Source organism: Acomys russatus, chromosome 6 (genome assembly GCF_903995435.1).
Source record: "Acomys russatus chromosome 6, mAcoRus1.1, whole genome shotgun sequence".
Lineage (NCBI taxonomy): Eukaryota > Metazoa > Chordata > Mammalia > Rodentia > Muridae > Acomys > Acomys russatus.
Genome location: NC_067142.1, coordinates 79,561,350 through 79,577,141, shown reverse-complemented (window position 1 = coordinate 79,577,141; position 15,792 = coordinate 79,561,350). Strand labels below are relative to the sequence as shown.

General features: G+C 42.7%; 1 protein-coding gene across 3 annotated transcripts in view; it reads right to left on the bottom strand.

Moving 5' to 3' along the window:
• The window catches only part of Eprs1 (glutamyl-prolyl-tRNA synthetase 1), a 63,693-nt gene extending 49,804 nt beyond the window's left edge, over window positions 1–13,889 (bottom strand). For 2 of the 3 annotated variants that reach the window (XM_051148092.1, XM_051148093.1), the window contains exons 1-6: window positions 13,704–13,889; window positions 9,382–9,466; window positions 7,011–7,110; window positions 5,295–5,451; window positions 3,118–3,257; window positions 531–625 (exon numbers count right to left, since the gene is read on the bottom strand). In XM_051148092.1, coding sequence (XP_051004049.1) covers window positions 531–625; window positions 3,118–3,257; window positions 5,295–5,451; window positions 7,011–7,110; window positions 9,382–9,466; window positions 13,704–13,749 — 623 coding nt within the window. In that variant the 5' untranslated portion in view covers window positions 13,750–13,889. Of the gene's footprint in view, window positions 1–530; window positions 626–3,117; window positions 3,258–5,294; window positions 5,452–7,010; window positions 7,111–9,381; window positions 9,467–13,703 lie in introns of those variants that run through there. The other variant, XM_051148094.1, reaches the window with a different exon arrangement.
• Window positions 13,890–15,792: the final 1,903 nt, after the last annotated feature.

Here is a 15,792-nt window from a genome sequence, read left to right as displayed (position 1 = left end):
GGGCCAGTGGGCTCTTATGAGTTAGTCAAATACTATTTTCTGTGGGTGTCAAGAGCTAATAGGTTTGGAAAACCTGGAAATTAATGGAAAGAACTAAATAGGCTTTTCAAAATTCTCTTCGCTTTATTTTAGAAAAATAAATGTTATTGTAACATCTACTATAAATAGAAAAGACTGAGTATGTATAAATACAAATCCTTACCGAGAAAAGGCTGCCAAAATCTCAAAATACAAGCAAAACCTAAGCTTTTCTATATATGGACACCTTATTGATATTTAGAGTTTTCTATTTATGGATATTTTATTTGTTTTAAAAATTCCTAATAAAATTTAGACATTGTCTCTCCTATTGCCTTAATGAACCAAAACTACAAATTACCATAAGCTGTAAATAATTAAACTGAGGATTTTTAGATTTACCCTTAAAATTGTACACATCCTTCTAGATGAGCCTAGGAGCAGTAAGTAATGAGAACTGCAGAAGCTTGTCACTAGGTGTGGCTGACTGTGAGGAAGTGGCGCCTCCTTACCCACTGGCCTCCGGAGGGAATCTGACTGTCACCTTTCCCATCTCAGCACCTGGAAGCTCAACGAATTTCCCAACATCTTGTTTTTTGTCAGGTACCTAAAACAAAACATACACAGCAAAAACTTACATGGCTAAATGCTTATGAATACATTCATTTATCAAATCCTGGTCACAAGCAGAATGATGAATAGGTCATCCTCACAGCCTGATGACTCAGAATCTAGTGGGGAACATGAATAAAGCCAAACAGCAGTTATCAGAGACATTTAACGGGTGCTGTCAGAGCGTTCTGTTACAAGTTATGAAGCAGGAGCTATGTTCCCAGGAAAAATCACAACAGAATGTAAAACCCAAGCTGAATCTTGAAAAATAAGTAGAAATGCCATTTAAGAGAAAGACACAAAGGCATGTAAGAGAAAAGTGGTATAAAGTCCACAGGTGCTGGGTGCATGAACACAGAGGCTGAAATAGATTGGAACCAAAACACAAGGGGATGTTTAATGGCTTGGAAGTCCCTGGTGGCAATGACTTGACCAGGTGCTGCCTTTGCAGACATCTGGGTTTGATCCCTGGCATCCACATGGGGGCTCGTGCCATCGTGCCATCTGTAACTCCTGTCCACAGGCACCAGGCAAGCTGTACAGACAAAACACCCATATACCAGTAAAATATGTTTTATATATAAAAAGATTATGGTATTTAATAAAGCAGGAGCTACTGGGGCCTCAGTAAAATCAACAATAGTAAGAAACTCACTCAATATAAGAATAGAACTTGCAGATAGATTGTTTGGGAAAAAAAATGAAGATGAGTAAAGATTTTTAGTGAAATCAATTGAATATACCATGACCTCTACATCCAAACTAGCGGTGCTCATAAATCTTATTACACCAGAAAACCCTCACTGAATCAAATCTGACTATGCATGCCTAATGTCTTGCTTTGGTTGCTATTTTGTGATATAGACCATAACCAAAGGTAACTTGGGGAGAAAACGACTGTTTGGCCTATATGTCCAGGTCATGGTCCAATGCAGGGCGGCAGGATGGAGCTAAGGCAGGAACCTGGAGGCAGGAGATGACACAGGAGCCATGGAGGAGTGCTGCCGCTTACTGGCTTGTTCCCTGTGGCTTTCTCCGCTGCTTTCTTATACAACCCCAGAAAACCTGCCCACAACTGCCAAAGTACGGCACCATACAGGGGGGCGGGGACCTTCCATATCAATCATCAATTAAGAAAATGCCCCAGAGGCTTGTCTATAGGCCAATCAGATGGAAACATTTTCTCATCTGAGGTGCCCTCTTCTCAGACTGACTCCAGGTTGTGGCAAGTTGGCAAAATATGCAACAAGGCTATCCAGTAAGCAAAGCAGATCAAAACAGAATACTGTCATCTGGTATAAGACTGAGACCTCTAGAGAGACCTCTAGTCTATTCCCGGAGTTGTCAATGCAAACACATAGGAATAGGAATTTATTGAGTGGACACGATGGCGTCTGTCCAGCTCTGTCAAGCTGCAGACCCCAAGAAGCAGAGGCATGGGCCTTTTATAGGTTTTAGACAAAGAAGTGAGTTTTACAGTATGCGATTGGTTGAAACCGTTACAGGGCCGTTAGGAACTTTCTTAGTTGGGAGGGTAAGTACATTCCTGGGAAAGTGAAGTTTTAAACACAAGCTGTAACACAAACTCGCTGTCCTTGAGTTACACTGGACTCTCCTCACAGGCTGGCTGTCCTTGGGACAAAATGGACTCTCCAAGCAGGTAAGATTTACAGACTTTGGCCTTAATGGGGATGCTTAAGGGTGGACTGGGTAGGCCAGCTTTTACATTTCCCCAGACTTTGGTCTTAATGGGTGTCCTTAAGGAGGGGGGCTGGTTCCTTCACTGGGAAGAGGACCTCTGCTGCTGAAACGTACATGAGATCCTCCTATGGAATTCACCCAGATTCAGTGATGATTCAGTGTGGAGGAAGAAGTACAATCATAAATCAGGTGACTGGGGTATCACTTGGTAGTAGGACACATCCCTAGCATCCAAAACAAGAACAATGCATAAAAAATGTGATACTCATCGTACGGAGTTTGGATGAAGAGCATACCCTGGGATGTCATCTTCTAGACGTACGTTCATGGTTTATGTAGTTGGACAGTTAAAGGCATACTAAAACTGTACCAAAATAGGATCTAAGCTTTTTTTTTTTTTAAGTGGAAATAACATTTATTGAATTTTTAAAAAGGCAATGTCATGGATCCAACACCAGGCTCTGAGCATGCCAACCAAACACCCTGACCCTGAACTACATTCCAATGCCCAGAAAACAAGCTTTCTGTAGAATAATAATCTTTTCAGATCTAGAGTCTCACTTAGGCTGAAACATCAGCATTTAAAAAAAAAAAAATTAGGGGCAGTGAGATGGCTGAGCATGTAAAAGCACTTGCTACCATGCTTGAAGATAGGCAGTAAGTCCCCAGGATCCATAGCTGGAAGGAAACCTAATTCCCATTAAGCTGTCCTCTGACCTTGCCGTGCTCGTGGGCATGTACAAACACAGACAAATAAATAAAAATGTGAACACTTTAAAGGCTTACCACTCTAGCTTTGCTTGCTGAAACATCCCACTTGGTACCGACTGAGCGGAAGGCCTGCTGCGCTTCAAGAAAGCCAAACCAGCGTTTAACATGGACCAGAGTTTTGTTCTGTCTCAGCTGTTCCTGCCAGGCAGCATTCCCTATAAGTGAACGTATTCGTTTAAATCTTTATCAACTAGGCAAATCCTAAAGCAAAGATACAGTACAGCTATGTGAACAGATTAGCTTCCAGCTGTGCTTCTGCAATGAAACCGTAGTAAGTTAATGTCTTTTGTATGATGGAGGCCGGCTGTGGTGGTGCACAGGTGTCCTCCCAGCACTCAGGAGGCTGAGGCAGAAGGGAAGGGCACAAGCCCACAGCATGGGCTACCTAGTTGTGAGAAACAGAACAGAACAAGCTAAAACACTTTCCTACTGACTAAGTCAATTTCAATGCTAGATCCTGTGCTCCTACCACCAATGTTTCATTTCACAGCAGAGCAACTAGACAAAACAATACAAGCTAAGGAAACCAGGAGGCAGTTAATCTCTAAACCATCAGTGTAGAATGGGGTCCTCAACTCCACTGCTTCCCTACTTTGTAACCTTGTTGGTATACAGAGACGCAGCTCAGCCCCGGTCAACTACGCACTGACCATTCTGTTCACAGTAAGCCGTAGACTCCTAGTTCTTCGGCCAATGCATGCATCTTAAGCTTTTAATAGGTCCACAGCTCCCACAACACAGGCTGTCTGCCTACATCATCTTAAGTAATCTTCAGCAGTCCATGTTTTCTTATATACTGTACACTTTTAAAAAGTACAGCTCTCAGCCGGGTGTGAGCTTTAATCCCAGAGCTCAGGGAGGCAGAGGCAGGCGAACCGCTGTGAGTTTGAGGCCAGCCTGGTCTACAAGGGAGTCCAGGACAGCCAAGGCTACACAGAGAAACCTTGTCTCAAAAAACAAACAAAAAAAAAACCCCAAAAACTATATATATACATATACACACACACATACATATATAAAACCAGCAATCAAATATAAGCTATACAATCAAAATTACACTTTTAAAAGCTGACTTTTAGTCTTGTGACTTCAGTGACCTCGTGTCATAAAAACCTACATAACTTTACTCCAAAATGACTGACTTTTGTATCTGCCTCCATGACATGTGAAGTTCAGCCTCTTCCTTGCTACTCTAGGTGAAACTGGTAGACTGCCGGAGTCTGTAGCTTTCTACACATTCTGTGTTGTGAACATTCAATCTTGATTGTGATGAAAATACTATAGCTATAAATTATATCAAAACATTTCAAACTATAAATTTTAAGTACAGATTTCAGGTATCAATTATATCTCATCAAGTTTTTCATTTTTTTTCAAGTTAACTGTTTCCCAGGTTGTTGTAAACACCATCACATCTGTTGTAAATGAATTGCACAAAGGGAAAAAAGGGACCCACAAAAGAATTACACTCCAAATACCTCACCAATTTGTCCTTTACAATCCTACTGAGCAAAAAGAATTCCCAAGTTGGAGACAAATGTGGGAGGTATAAGGGAGTTGCTTAGGTAGGAGTGCCAAGTAGGACGAGGGTCTCTTTAGCAGGAATGACACCTCCAAAGGTAAGAGAAATCAGGGAGAGAGATGACTTCCAGGGCCAACAGAGGACACAGAATCCCTGTGACTATGAACAAGAAAGCCAGATTAACCACCCCTCAGTTACTACATACATACATACATACATACATACATACATACACACACACACACACACACACACACACACATACACGTTCACTTCGGGACTGGTGAGATGGCTCAGCAGTTAAGAGCACTGACTGCTCTTCCAGAGGACCCAGGTTCAATTCCCAGCACCCACATGGCAGCTCACACCTGCCTGTGACTGCGCTCCAGGGGAACTGACACCCTCAGACAGACATACATGCAGTCAAAACACCAATGTACATATTTTTTTAAAAGCTCACTTTTCATCTATTTTATGACCAAAAAAGAATGCAAGTTGTTCAAAGTGATGCATTCCCTATAGTCCTACTCACTTGGGAGACTGAGGCAGGAAGGCTACTTGAGCCTAAGAGTTTGTGACCAGCCCCATTTCAAAAATGAATCCTTCCTACCCCAAACAACAACAAACCTTAAAAACTAAATCCCAGTACTTTAAGAGGAGTTACTGATACCTTTTAGAGTGGCCCAAACACATAAATCTGCTAAGGTCAAGGAGTTTCCGACTAGGTATGTTCTCAGAGACAGGCAATGATTAAGCTCGTTAACTGCAGAAGTCAGCAAGTCACACGAAGACAACTTTGTAGCACTAAACTCCAACCAATGGTCAATCTGTGAGCAAAGGTAGAAAAATGAACACCAGCGTTAAGGCTTGAAAGAAAAGTGATCACACTAAGAATGCCAGTTAGTGGAGCAACAAAACAGCCTAAACATTTCTTACCTGAAATTATACAACTTATCACTACATGGGTTCAATTCAAAGGCAGCACTTAGGGAGATTCTAGTGCAAAGTTTTTATGCATTTTCTCCAGGTCCTTTTCAGCTACTGTAACTTCCACTTTGAGGGTGTGAAATTAGAAGTTAATTCTTTCTGATTTGTGCTTTAGATTTTCATGGGTTCAATTCTGGTCATTTGGGTCTAAAATGTCACCTAAATAAATGCCATCTCTGCAGTTTATTTTTCCTATGATTTCTTTTTTTTCTTTTTTTCTTTTTTTTTAAAACCAGGTCCACAGAGGTCACATATCAAGAATGAACAAAAAAAAAAAAAAAAAAAAAAAAAAAAAAAAAGTTTGATAACTGACAGTAGAAAGGACTAGCTAATTAAGCTACCTAGACAGACAAGGGATTTAAAAGTCAGTAACTAAAGCCTATTTTCTGCCCTGCATGTTGGCACATGGCTGTAACCTGGCAGGGTAAGAAGATTGAGGCTGGACACAGTGGGCTACACAGTCAGACCTTATCCAAAGAAACCTAAAAAGAAAAGGCTTTTTTTTTGTTTTGTCTTTTGAGACAGAGTTTCTGTGTGTAGCTTTGGCTGTCCTGGACTCCCTTTGTAGACCAGGCTGGCCTCGAACTCAGTGATCTACCTGCTTCTGCCTCCTGAGTACTGGGATTAAATGTGTGCACCACTCCACCTGACGTAAAGGCATTATTTATTTCCTGAACTGTGATATTTTCAAAAATTAGAGTAGAACATGCACAGGAGAAAAACTGCATCTGCAGAATGGCACTGAAAAATGATCTGTTTTTGCTGTGATTGATCATTAACTTAAGAAAATGAGCTCCCACATGTGTGTGACCCTAGACAAATCTCTTCATTTTTATAGGCCTGTAAATGTCAAAACTGAATGGCATGAGCTAGACAGGACAATCTAACCCTGCAATTCTTGAAAATCAAGAAGGTGAAGATAGCACTTAATACTCCAAAACAGACTTGGTTTGGACAGAGACAGGGAACCTTAAAAGCTGAAAAGTCTGTTCCTTTGTAGTGCTGGGGATCCCACCCAAGGCCCTGTGCATGACAATGTAAAAAGCCTACTCAAACTATGCCTTCAGATTATTTTTTCTGAAAATAAGCATGCAATCAAACTAGGCAAGGTGGGACACAGCTACAATACACTCAGGAGTCAGGAGAGTCACCAATTCTAGGCCAGCACAGGCCATAGTAAGTTGACAGGCTAACTTGGACCACATAGAAAAGAACTGGTCTCTGCTTTAAATCACAAACCAAGCACAAACATTCCTTACCTCAGGGCCATGATTAAGTTCTGTTCATACTCTTATAAGGACTAATGTCACAGGTCAATGCACAGGAGGACAACACTGCTCCCCTATATCAGAAAGCACAAGACAAAACACTCACAGAAAAATAAATATTCCTTGCTTACCTCAGTGTGTTCCATCAGGTTAGTGCCATACAGACCAGATGTGGTTGCAACTCTAGCCAAGTAGCGCAATATTGAATTGGTATCAGTGAACACCACATTCCTAGAATTTAAGCATTATGTAAATTACAGTTGCTACAGCAAAAGTTGTAAGAGTCACAAATGTGGAAATGGAAATCTTAACATATTTACCAGATTTTTCTTCCTTCATAGTAAAAAAAGTGGTAATTTGATCATACTGTTTCTATCAAATTCTTTTGTTGTTGTTGTTGTTGTTGTTGTTGTTTTTTTTTTTTTTGGAGACAGGGTTTCTCTGTGTAGCCTTAGCTGTCTTAGACTCACTTTGTAGACCAGGCTGACCTCAAACTCACAGTGCCACCAGGCCCAGCTTCAAATTCTAATCTGTTCTGAAATCCCCACTTAAATTTAATTTACTTCGGGTGGTGGTGGCGCACACCTTTAATCCCAGCACTTGGGAGGCAGAGGCAGGTGGATCTCCATGAGTTCAAAGCCAGCCTGGTCTACAAAGTGAGTCCAGGACAGCCAAGGCTACACAAAGAAACCCTGTCTCGGAAAAAAAACAAAAAACAAAAATTTTATTTACTTTAGAGCAGACTTTCTATGACATACTTCATGCTTTAGGTTTTTGTTATTTTAGTATTTTTTATTGTATTTATTTATATGTTTGAATACAAATTTGCTTGTTTTTAATTATACACATCTATTTTGAGTACCAGTGTACCTCAGCTTGCATATGGAGTCAGAGGACAAGTTGGTTCTCTCCTTTTCGCATGTGGGTGCTGAGAAATGAACTCAGCACATCTGGCTTGTCAACAGTCTTTCAGCCAGGAGCTAACTCACAGGCTGTTCTGCTTTTTTGAGACAGGGTCTCATACATCCTGGGCTAGCCTTGAACTCAAGGTCCTCCTGCCTGGGGCTAGAGTATTGAGCCTATAAACCTGCACCACCATACCTGCCCTCCTCACTTTCAATTTTTATCAGTGGTGATAAAAATGTAACAGGATTTAGAATAACAGAGTAAAATACAGGATGCAAAGACGCCAGGGATGCACTGCTGTTTAAGGGCCTGGTTTTCTCAACTTTCAAGGGAAGGAAGCATGTCAAATCAGAACAAAATGCTAACAAAGCCAGACAGTGGTGAGCCACTGAAGACCAGCTACCCGGAAACCTGAGGCTGGAGGAGTGCTTGAATTCAGGAGTTTCAAGGCCAGCCTGGGCAACACAGCCAAACCCAACATGTGAAAGAAAGAAAGAAAGAAAGAAAGAAAGAAAGAAAGAAAGAAAGAAAGAAAGGAAGGAAGGAAGGAAGGAAGGAAGGAAGGAAGGAAGGAAGGAAATAAATCATTGCTGTAAAATAGCAAAGTGAGAGAGTGAGGGAGTCTTTAGCAAAACCAATTCTTTATAAGATACAAAATCATAAAGAAAAGTAAAAGTAATAGCAAGGAGATTTCAGAAGGTAGAAATAAAAAACTTTACAAGGCCTGGGAAAACAGAGTCTATAGTGGGTGAAACCGAACAGTAAGCAGATTTAAACTTTTAATGTCAGAGAAACCTTGGCTGACAGCAGTCTTGGGCATCATTTAAAAACACACTGCCCACAAGGCTGACCCTGCTAGGCCATCCCGGATACCTATTTTAGTAAAGCACCCTGCGAAGGCTCAAGCTCATCACCTCCACACCTGGGGGCAAGACTGTGGTGAGTTCAAGGTCAGTCTGGGTTACTGAGGGAGGTCATGTCTCGCGCCTGTCCACTCCATCCCGTTCCCAAATAAATGAAAACATCTCCTCTAGTAAGTAAAATATAAAGTCTTTTTTGGATAATTTCATCCACCTGAGAAAGAACTGTGAATTCTGACATCATGTTCACCAAATGAACAGCGGACAGAGCACTGCTGATACAGCTCACAGCTAACAGGACCAAGATTGAGACCGTTAGTCTCCCACCCAGAATCACAAGGACTTGTGAGGGCTTGAGGGTCTAATCTGGTATTTGAAAAAAGCCTCTAATTAACTGATTGATTGATTTTGTGGTGCTGAGAGAGAACTAAGGGCCTCAAGCAAAATATAAGTACCCTCTCACCACTTAGCTATATCCCGTCCCCTTTAACATTAAGAACAGTGACCAACCTGGCACGGTAGTGCAGGCCTATAATTCTAGCATTCAGGATACTGAGGAAGAAAGACCTCTAGCCTACGCGCGTGCACGCACTTGAAACACACACGCACACAAAATGAAACATCTTTCTAGGAACAACCCACATAATTAGCAAGTACAATAAGCCCAGAAAAATTCAGTGCTCTATGTTTTAAATGCTGTTCAGAAAAGAAAACACAAATGTAAGTAAGCACTTACTCAGACACCCGAAGAAGATTCTCTTTCCCTTCTTCCACAGAAATGCTGACATCACCTTTTACATGTTCCACTGCCAGCAGAGCCTCTAAAAATGACAGCATGGAAGTTTCTCTTTAAAAACAAGGTAGTATTTATAACCCGAGTCACAGAGCAGTAAGGATGAATCAATAACCCAGTATTCAATCCTGTAAGGTGTGGTGCCCCAACCCCCAGCACAGAGGTTAATCTTGGGTCTTAGAGAAGCAGCACACCAAAATCCATTGCTTATAACTGTGTTCAGCTTCCAGCTAGTGACACTAAAATTATTCCTTTCCTCCCCTAGAAGAAAGGAAGAAATTAGAACAGTGGCTTCTGTATCTGAATACTACGTGTTGTGCATTGTGCCGAGTGCTTCACGTTACACAACTTTTCATCTCTCTAGCAACCCTCTTACAGAAAGGAAGCTGAGGCTTGCAGCGATCACACAGCAGGCCTAGCGCAGCAGTCAGCATGTGAATGCAGGTCAAATGGTTCAGATCTCAAATTCTAAAACAGCTTGTAGGACCTAACACAGTGAGTAAATTCACCACCAGTGCTGACCCTTACTTTGGCTAGGATGGACAACCAGCACCAACACTCACTTCTATGGAAATTGTATGTTCCACTGGTAACAGGGCCCCACCCAAGGAAAGCGCATTAATCTTGCAAGGCTTGTTATAATAGAAAGCAAGTGCACTGATTTGAGTGTTTGTCTCCTCTGTAAGTTATGTTGACTATTGTCTGTAGGTCTGCCTCTCTCTTAAAATGTATGATGAAATTTAGTTGCCGGTCACAATATTAAGAAATGGGTCCCGGGCTGAAGAGATGGCTCAGAGGTTAAGAGCTGCTCTTCCAAAGGTCCTGAGTTCAATTCCCAGCAACCACATGGTGACTCACAACCATCTATGAGATCAGTGCCCTCTTCTGGTGTGCAGGGGTACATGCAGGCAGAGTACTGTATAAATAATAAATAAATAAGTCTTAAAAAACAACAACAACAACAACAAAAAACGTGTCCTATAGAGTGAAGCCTGCATTTACTCCCAGCACCCTGGAGACTGGGACAGCAACATCAGGAGGTCAAAGCCAGCCTGGACACACAAGATCATTTCTAAAGCCTAAAGACCAAGGCTCGTCAAGGGTGCCTGGACCCTAGATTCAATAATAAGAAAAGGGTGAAGGGGAGCAACACAGTGAAGAGGGTTTGTGCTGTCTCCCCAACCCTCAAAGATCTATGACACAGCAAGACCTCACTACAACTGGCCCGCTGAGTCTTGGACTTTCCATCCTGCAGAACTGTAAGTCAGTAAACATCTGCCCATTACACACTACCCTGTTGGAGGTACCATCTTAAATCTGCACAAAACTGACTAAGACAACAAGAGATTTCATAAAGGTAGCCTATTTTAAAAAGACAGACAAATCAAGGCAATCCAAGTAAATGAGATACATTTTAGTATGTCCATAATGGAGTCCTGCCTAGCATATAAAAAGAATGACCTATTGCTACAGGCAACAAGATGAATCACAAAAGCTCTATCCTGTGCATAAAAAGATGCATATGGTATGAGTTGATGTATATGAAATATTAAGGATAAAGCAAAAGCAAAATGAAAAAATCAGGTCACTGGCTACCAGATGCCAGGGACAGAGAAAACTATTTGTAATGGAAATATTTGGCATTATTGTTATGGGTTATGGATGTATAACGTATATATGTTTTATATATATATATATGTCACATGTCTGTACATATATGCCATTGCATATTAAAACATACAATTAAATTAGTATCAGTGAACTTAGATAAATGCAAATTTCAGGTCAAACTAATTCTCAAAATTAATTTTAAATAGAAAATGGAATATTTCACATTTATTTTGTTATGAATTTAAAATGAGAAAAATGCTGACAAATGTAAAAAGAAATGTCAAATTGGAAGGTCACACACTTTAATAACCAAGTGAAGCAGGATGCACTAATGGAAGCTGAAACCAGTAAGTACATTAAAAGAGAAATGTCTGCACAGCTCCAAGTTCTCTCAATTAAAATGACTTTAATTGCAAAGGAAAGCTCTACCAGGAGTGGGGTGCGGGACAGACAGGCTAGGCAAGCAGCACCACCTTCAGTGATGGAGACGAGAACGGGAAAATTAAATTACACACCAACTGCTGGGCTGTAGTGTAGAGCAGGAATAGTTATACCATCCCTGCCAAGGATGGACAGCCTAAACCCAACCACAGGGAAACATCTAACAGCCCAATTAAGAGAAACACAAGTAAGAGGCTTGTCATCTTCACAAGTCAAAGCTATTAAAACGAAGGGAAAGCTAATAAATCATTGCACATTCAAAGAAACCAGGCAAACAGGACATGAAGAAGCAAAGCATGGTCCTTCCTGGTTGTTGGGCACCACTGTAACAATTAACAGTAGTGAACCCTGTGCATTAGGCAGGCAGAAGAAGTCTATCCATGTACGGTTCCTGTAGGAAGTCAGGCAGGGAGACTCCATACGAAGCATTCTGGGTGCAAAAGCACCAAATCTGCTATACGCTCTTAAGCAGGATGGAGGGAAAGGTCTATGTACACTTCTTTAAGTTCGAAAGTATTTTAACACACACAATGTGACAAGCTAATAATCCATTTTTTCTAAATATTTAATCCAATTTTATTGCTTAAAGAGAATATATATCTGATTTGAATAAGTCATAAAAATTTAAAATGAGGGAAAGAGGTGCAAGCAGAAAAATATTATATATCTCTAGCTGGCTTAAGTTCAAAATGAAAGAGCCGGGCGTGGTGGCGCACGCCTTTAATCCCAGCACTCGGGAGGCAGAGGCAGGTGGATCCCTGTGAGTTCGAGGCCAACCTGGTCTACAAAGTGAGTCCAGGACAGTCAAGGCTACACAGAGAAACCCTGTCTCGAAAAACCAAAAAAAAAAAAAGTTCAAAATGAAAACAAAATTTAAGACTCTCTTCCAGAATACTAGCAGAATGTGGTTCTGAGTTCTAAGGACACAGACCTAGTTAATGGTCCCCTGCAGTAATTTTCAAGGCAGTGGCAGTTTACACACACACACGTCCTGAACATCTACAATGTGAAAGAACTTTTCCTGTAGTCTCACTCAATTCTGGCAACCAGCACTGGATGGGTTTCCTCCTTCCTTACAGGATAAAACAAATCAAGGAACCAGTCAACCTCACCCAAGTCAGCAGCCAGGGTTGGACTCAGGCCTCCAGGATTAACCAACATCGTCTAGTGCCATTTCAAACCAAAATTCAAATTTACCTCTTTTAGAGCTTATGCGTTTGCTGTCAGGTTATCATACTGGGACTGGAACTAATATGCTAAAACGCTATCACTTTAAAACATTCCAAAATGATTACTACATTCTATTTTTAGGGTTGGGGGGTGTTGCTTGCCTAAAATTCAAAGTGCCTTGCATTCTATCCCAGCACATTAATACATAAATAAATGTCTTTTCATCCCAGTTGGTTCAGACTGCTGTCAAAGTTGAGATCGTAAGAAATTTCATCTGCTGCACACGGCCAATAGTATTTAAAGGGCTGAGTTTTGGAACATCAGAAAGTACTTCGGAGTCTACACCGTGCACCTCATGGTTAAATGATTTTGCGTAATTTCAGAAAGTAACGAAAAGGCAGAAATCTTAAACTATATAGCAATAGAGATGGCCACTTTGTAAAATCAACTCTGAACGGAACGTAGGACGGCATTTACTCGAGCCTTCACTAGGTCCACAGGGTGTGTAGTAAAGCACCCGGTCGCATGGGTGAGCAGCGTTCCTTCGGCTTTCCGTAATTACTACCTTCAACCATCGCAAAGGCAGCCTCAATTAAAATTCCAAGTGCTGACAGGAAAGTCTACCTCGTTCCCTTTAACTCGACAGCGCATGCATGGGGGCAACCGAATTAAGATCTTCTCTGAGAGGCGAGGAAGGGATGGGAGGTTCCCGATGAGAACTGGGGAGACAACGCAAAAAGACATTCTGCGGCAGGCAGGGTTTCGATTCCACTTTAAAAGCCGCGTGGGACCCCCACGGAGTCGTGTCTGGGAGAAGCCAAGCATCTCCCAGCCAGGGCTGTCGTCCTGTCCCTCCACGCCCGGGACGGCGGGCCTCGGAGACGACACCTCGCGTGGACAGAGGCCGGGACCACGCGGAGGCCAGGCTCCCCGCAGGGCAGGCCCGTCCCGGGGCGTCAGTCTCCCTCGGCGTGACCGCCACTGCACCTGCCCCGCACCCTCGGGATGATGCAACCCGCGCAGCTCAGCGGCGCGGCCCTTACCCAGCGGAGGATCTCCGGCGTTCACCGTAAGGCACAGCGCCGCCATCTCCCAAAGGCTGCGGTCTCACCCGTCAGGCTGCCTTCCCCGCGCACGAAACCCAAGGTCCAGCTGGAAGCAAGGAGATGCGACGTGTGCGCGCGCGACTTAAGCCACCGCAGCCTTCGCCCCACCCCGCAGGTCGCGACGGCTGACGTCACTGCGCACGCCGCAGTGCGTCATAAGTATGCATCCTACTCCAAGGCAGCTCTCGCTCCGCTCCGTGCGCCACGACGGCTGGGGTCAAGGCCCGCTACTTTGTGCGTCATCACAGCGCGCCCAACAATGCTTCAGCCTTCGATCGGTCCGGGCCCCTGAAAATTGATGTCATGGCGAACGCTACTATTCGCCACCATGGTTCCGCCTTCAACCGCATGCTCGAGGGGTGTTACAGTCTCTCTTGACAGCAGGTCAGGACCCACGTGAGGTGCCACGCCGCTGTTGAAAAAGCAACGGACTTTACGACACGTCGTCAAGTGAGGGTAGCAGGCTAATGAAACTAGTCTGTCCCAGGGCAGTGTCACATATTTGTATAAAGTAGACTATTTACACTGGGGATAGGCGAAGAAGAAACTGCCCTTTCTTCATTTTTTTTTCTCTGAAAGAAGATATTTTCAGGGATTATTTGGTATGGTGCATGTCCAATCCCAGAACCTAGGAAGCAGGAGAGAAATACAGAAAATCATGGGGTTAAGGGAAGAAAAAGGAGCGCTCGCTGGGCTTCTCGTCCCTGACAATCAAGAATTCCAGCAGTTAACATCTGTAGTGAAGGCTGCCAACATTTACAGTGTTTCTTTTATAGAAATATCTTCAAATAAGAGTGTTAAAATAACAATTCAGACTCGGGGCCTGCGTGTGTATGAACTTAAGTATGGTCTGCGGCAAATCTCACGATACTATTAGCTTGTGTTTACGGTGGAAACAAAAGCACAATTAAGCACCCTGTGACAAAACTCCTTTAAAAATAGTGTCAGTGTCATTGCTAAGACCATGACGTGTTCCAGGATGGCCAAGGCTACACAGAGAAACCCTGTCTCGAAAAAACCAAAAAAAAAAAAAAAAAAAAAAGACCATGACGTGTGACTACGGTGGCGTTTCCTCTCTTGGAGCACCTCTCTTAACTCCCATGCTTACGTGTGTATCTGAAAAAAAATCACACGATAAACTCCAACTCGGACTCATATCGGCTTCTCCATGAATTCTTTTTAGGAGGAAGCCGAGGTTTCCTCTGTGGAGGTCCTCAGACCACCAACAGCAGGTACAGGCTACGTCACCTGGTGATGACAGCATCAAGGGTCAAGGACCCAGCTCATCTGCCACATGTAGAGTTCAAGGTCTAGTCTCAGAGAACTAAAGATTTAAAAACATTGAAGATCGTAAGGAGTGATTAGGTGCTAGGAAGGCAGAGCACTTAGCACACGTGACAACTCGGCCTCCAAGTGCTGTCACTACAGGGTCTGCTCAGCTTCGTTTGATTTTTAGAACCATAAAGAAGTATTGGCCCACTCCAACCTCATTGTATAAGTCTCACGTTCATTTTACTATAGTCATCCTGGCTTGCTTCCTGCCTTCTTTCTCTTAGAGATACACCGGTATTCCCACATGAAACCTTAGCTCAGAGCATGGCTGAACCCTTGTATTGCTCTTACCTTCAGCCGTTGCTCCCTTAAGGAAGGCATACTTCCTAGAGAAAACTCCTTCCTAGCCTTCCCACTACACTTTCTCTCTAGCACTTTCCTAATCGTGTTTTTTTTTTCTCTACAGAACTTAGTGTAAGTTGAAATGGCTTACAAAGGAACAGCCTCCTAGTCAGTGCTATGGCCACTGTTGAGGGTACCGTGTCTGTATGACGTGCTTAACCTACAGTGAGTGCTGCATTACTATCTGTTAGGTTTGAGAACACATAATTTTTTTGGGGGGGGCATCAAATAGTTGAGCATGGATGTAGTAGCATATAACCAGAGTTTATGCTAGACAAGGACGATGCCATGACATTAGAAGCTTCACATACCGTTATAAGAAACCCCAACTTTATTCTGAAGGCAAAAGCAA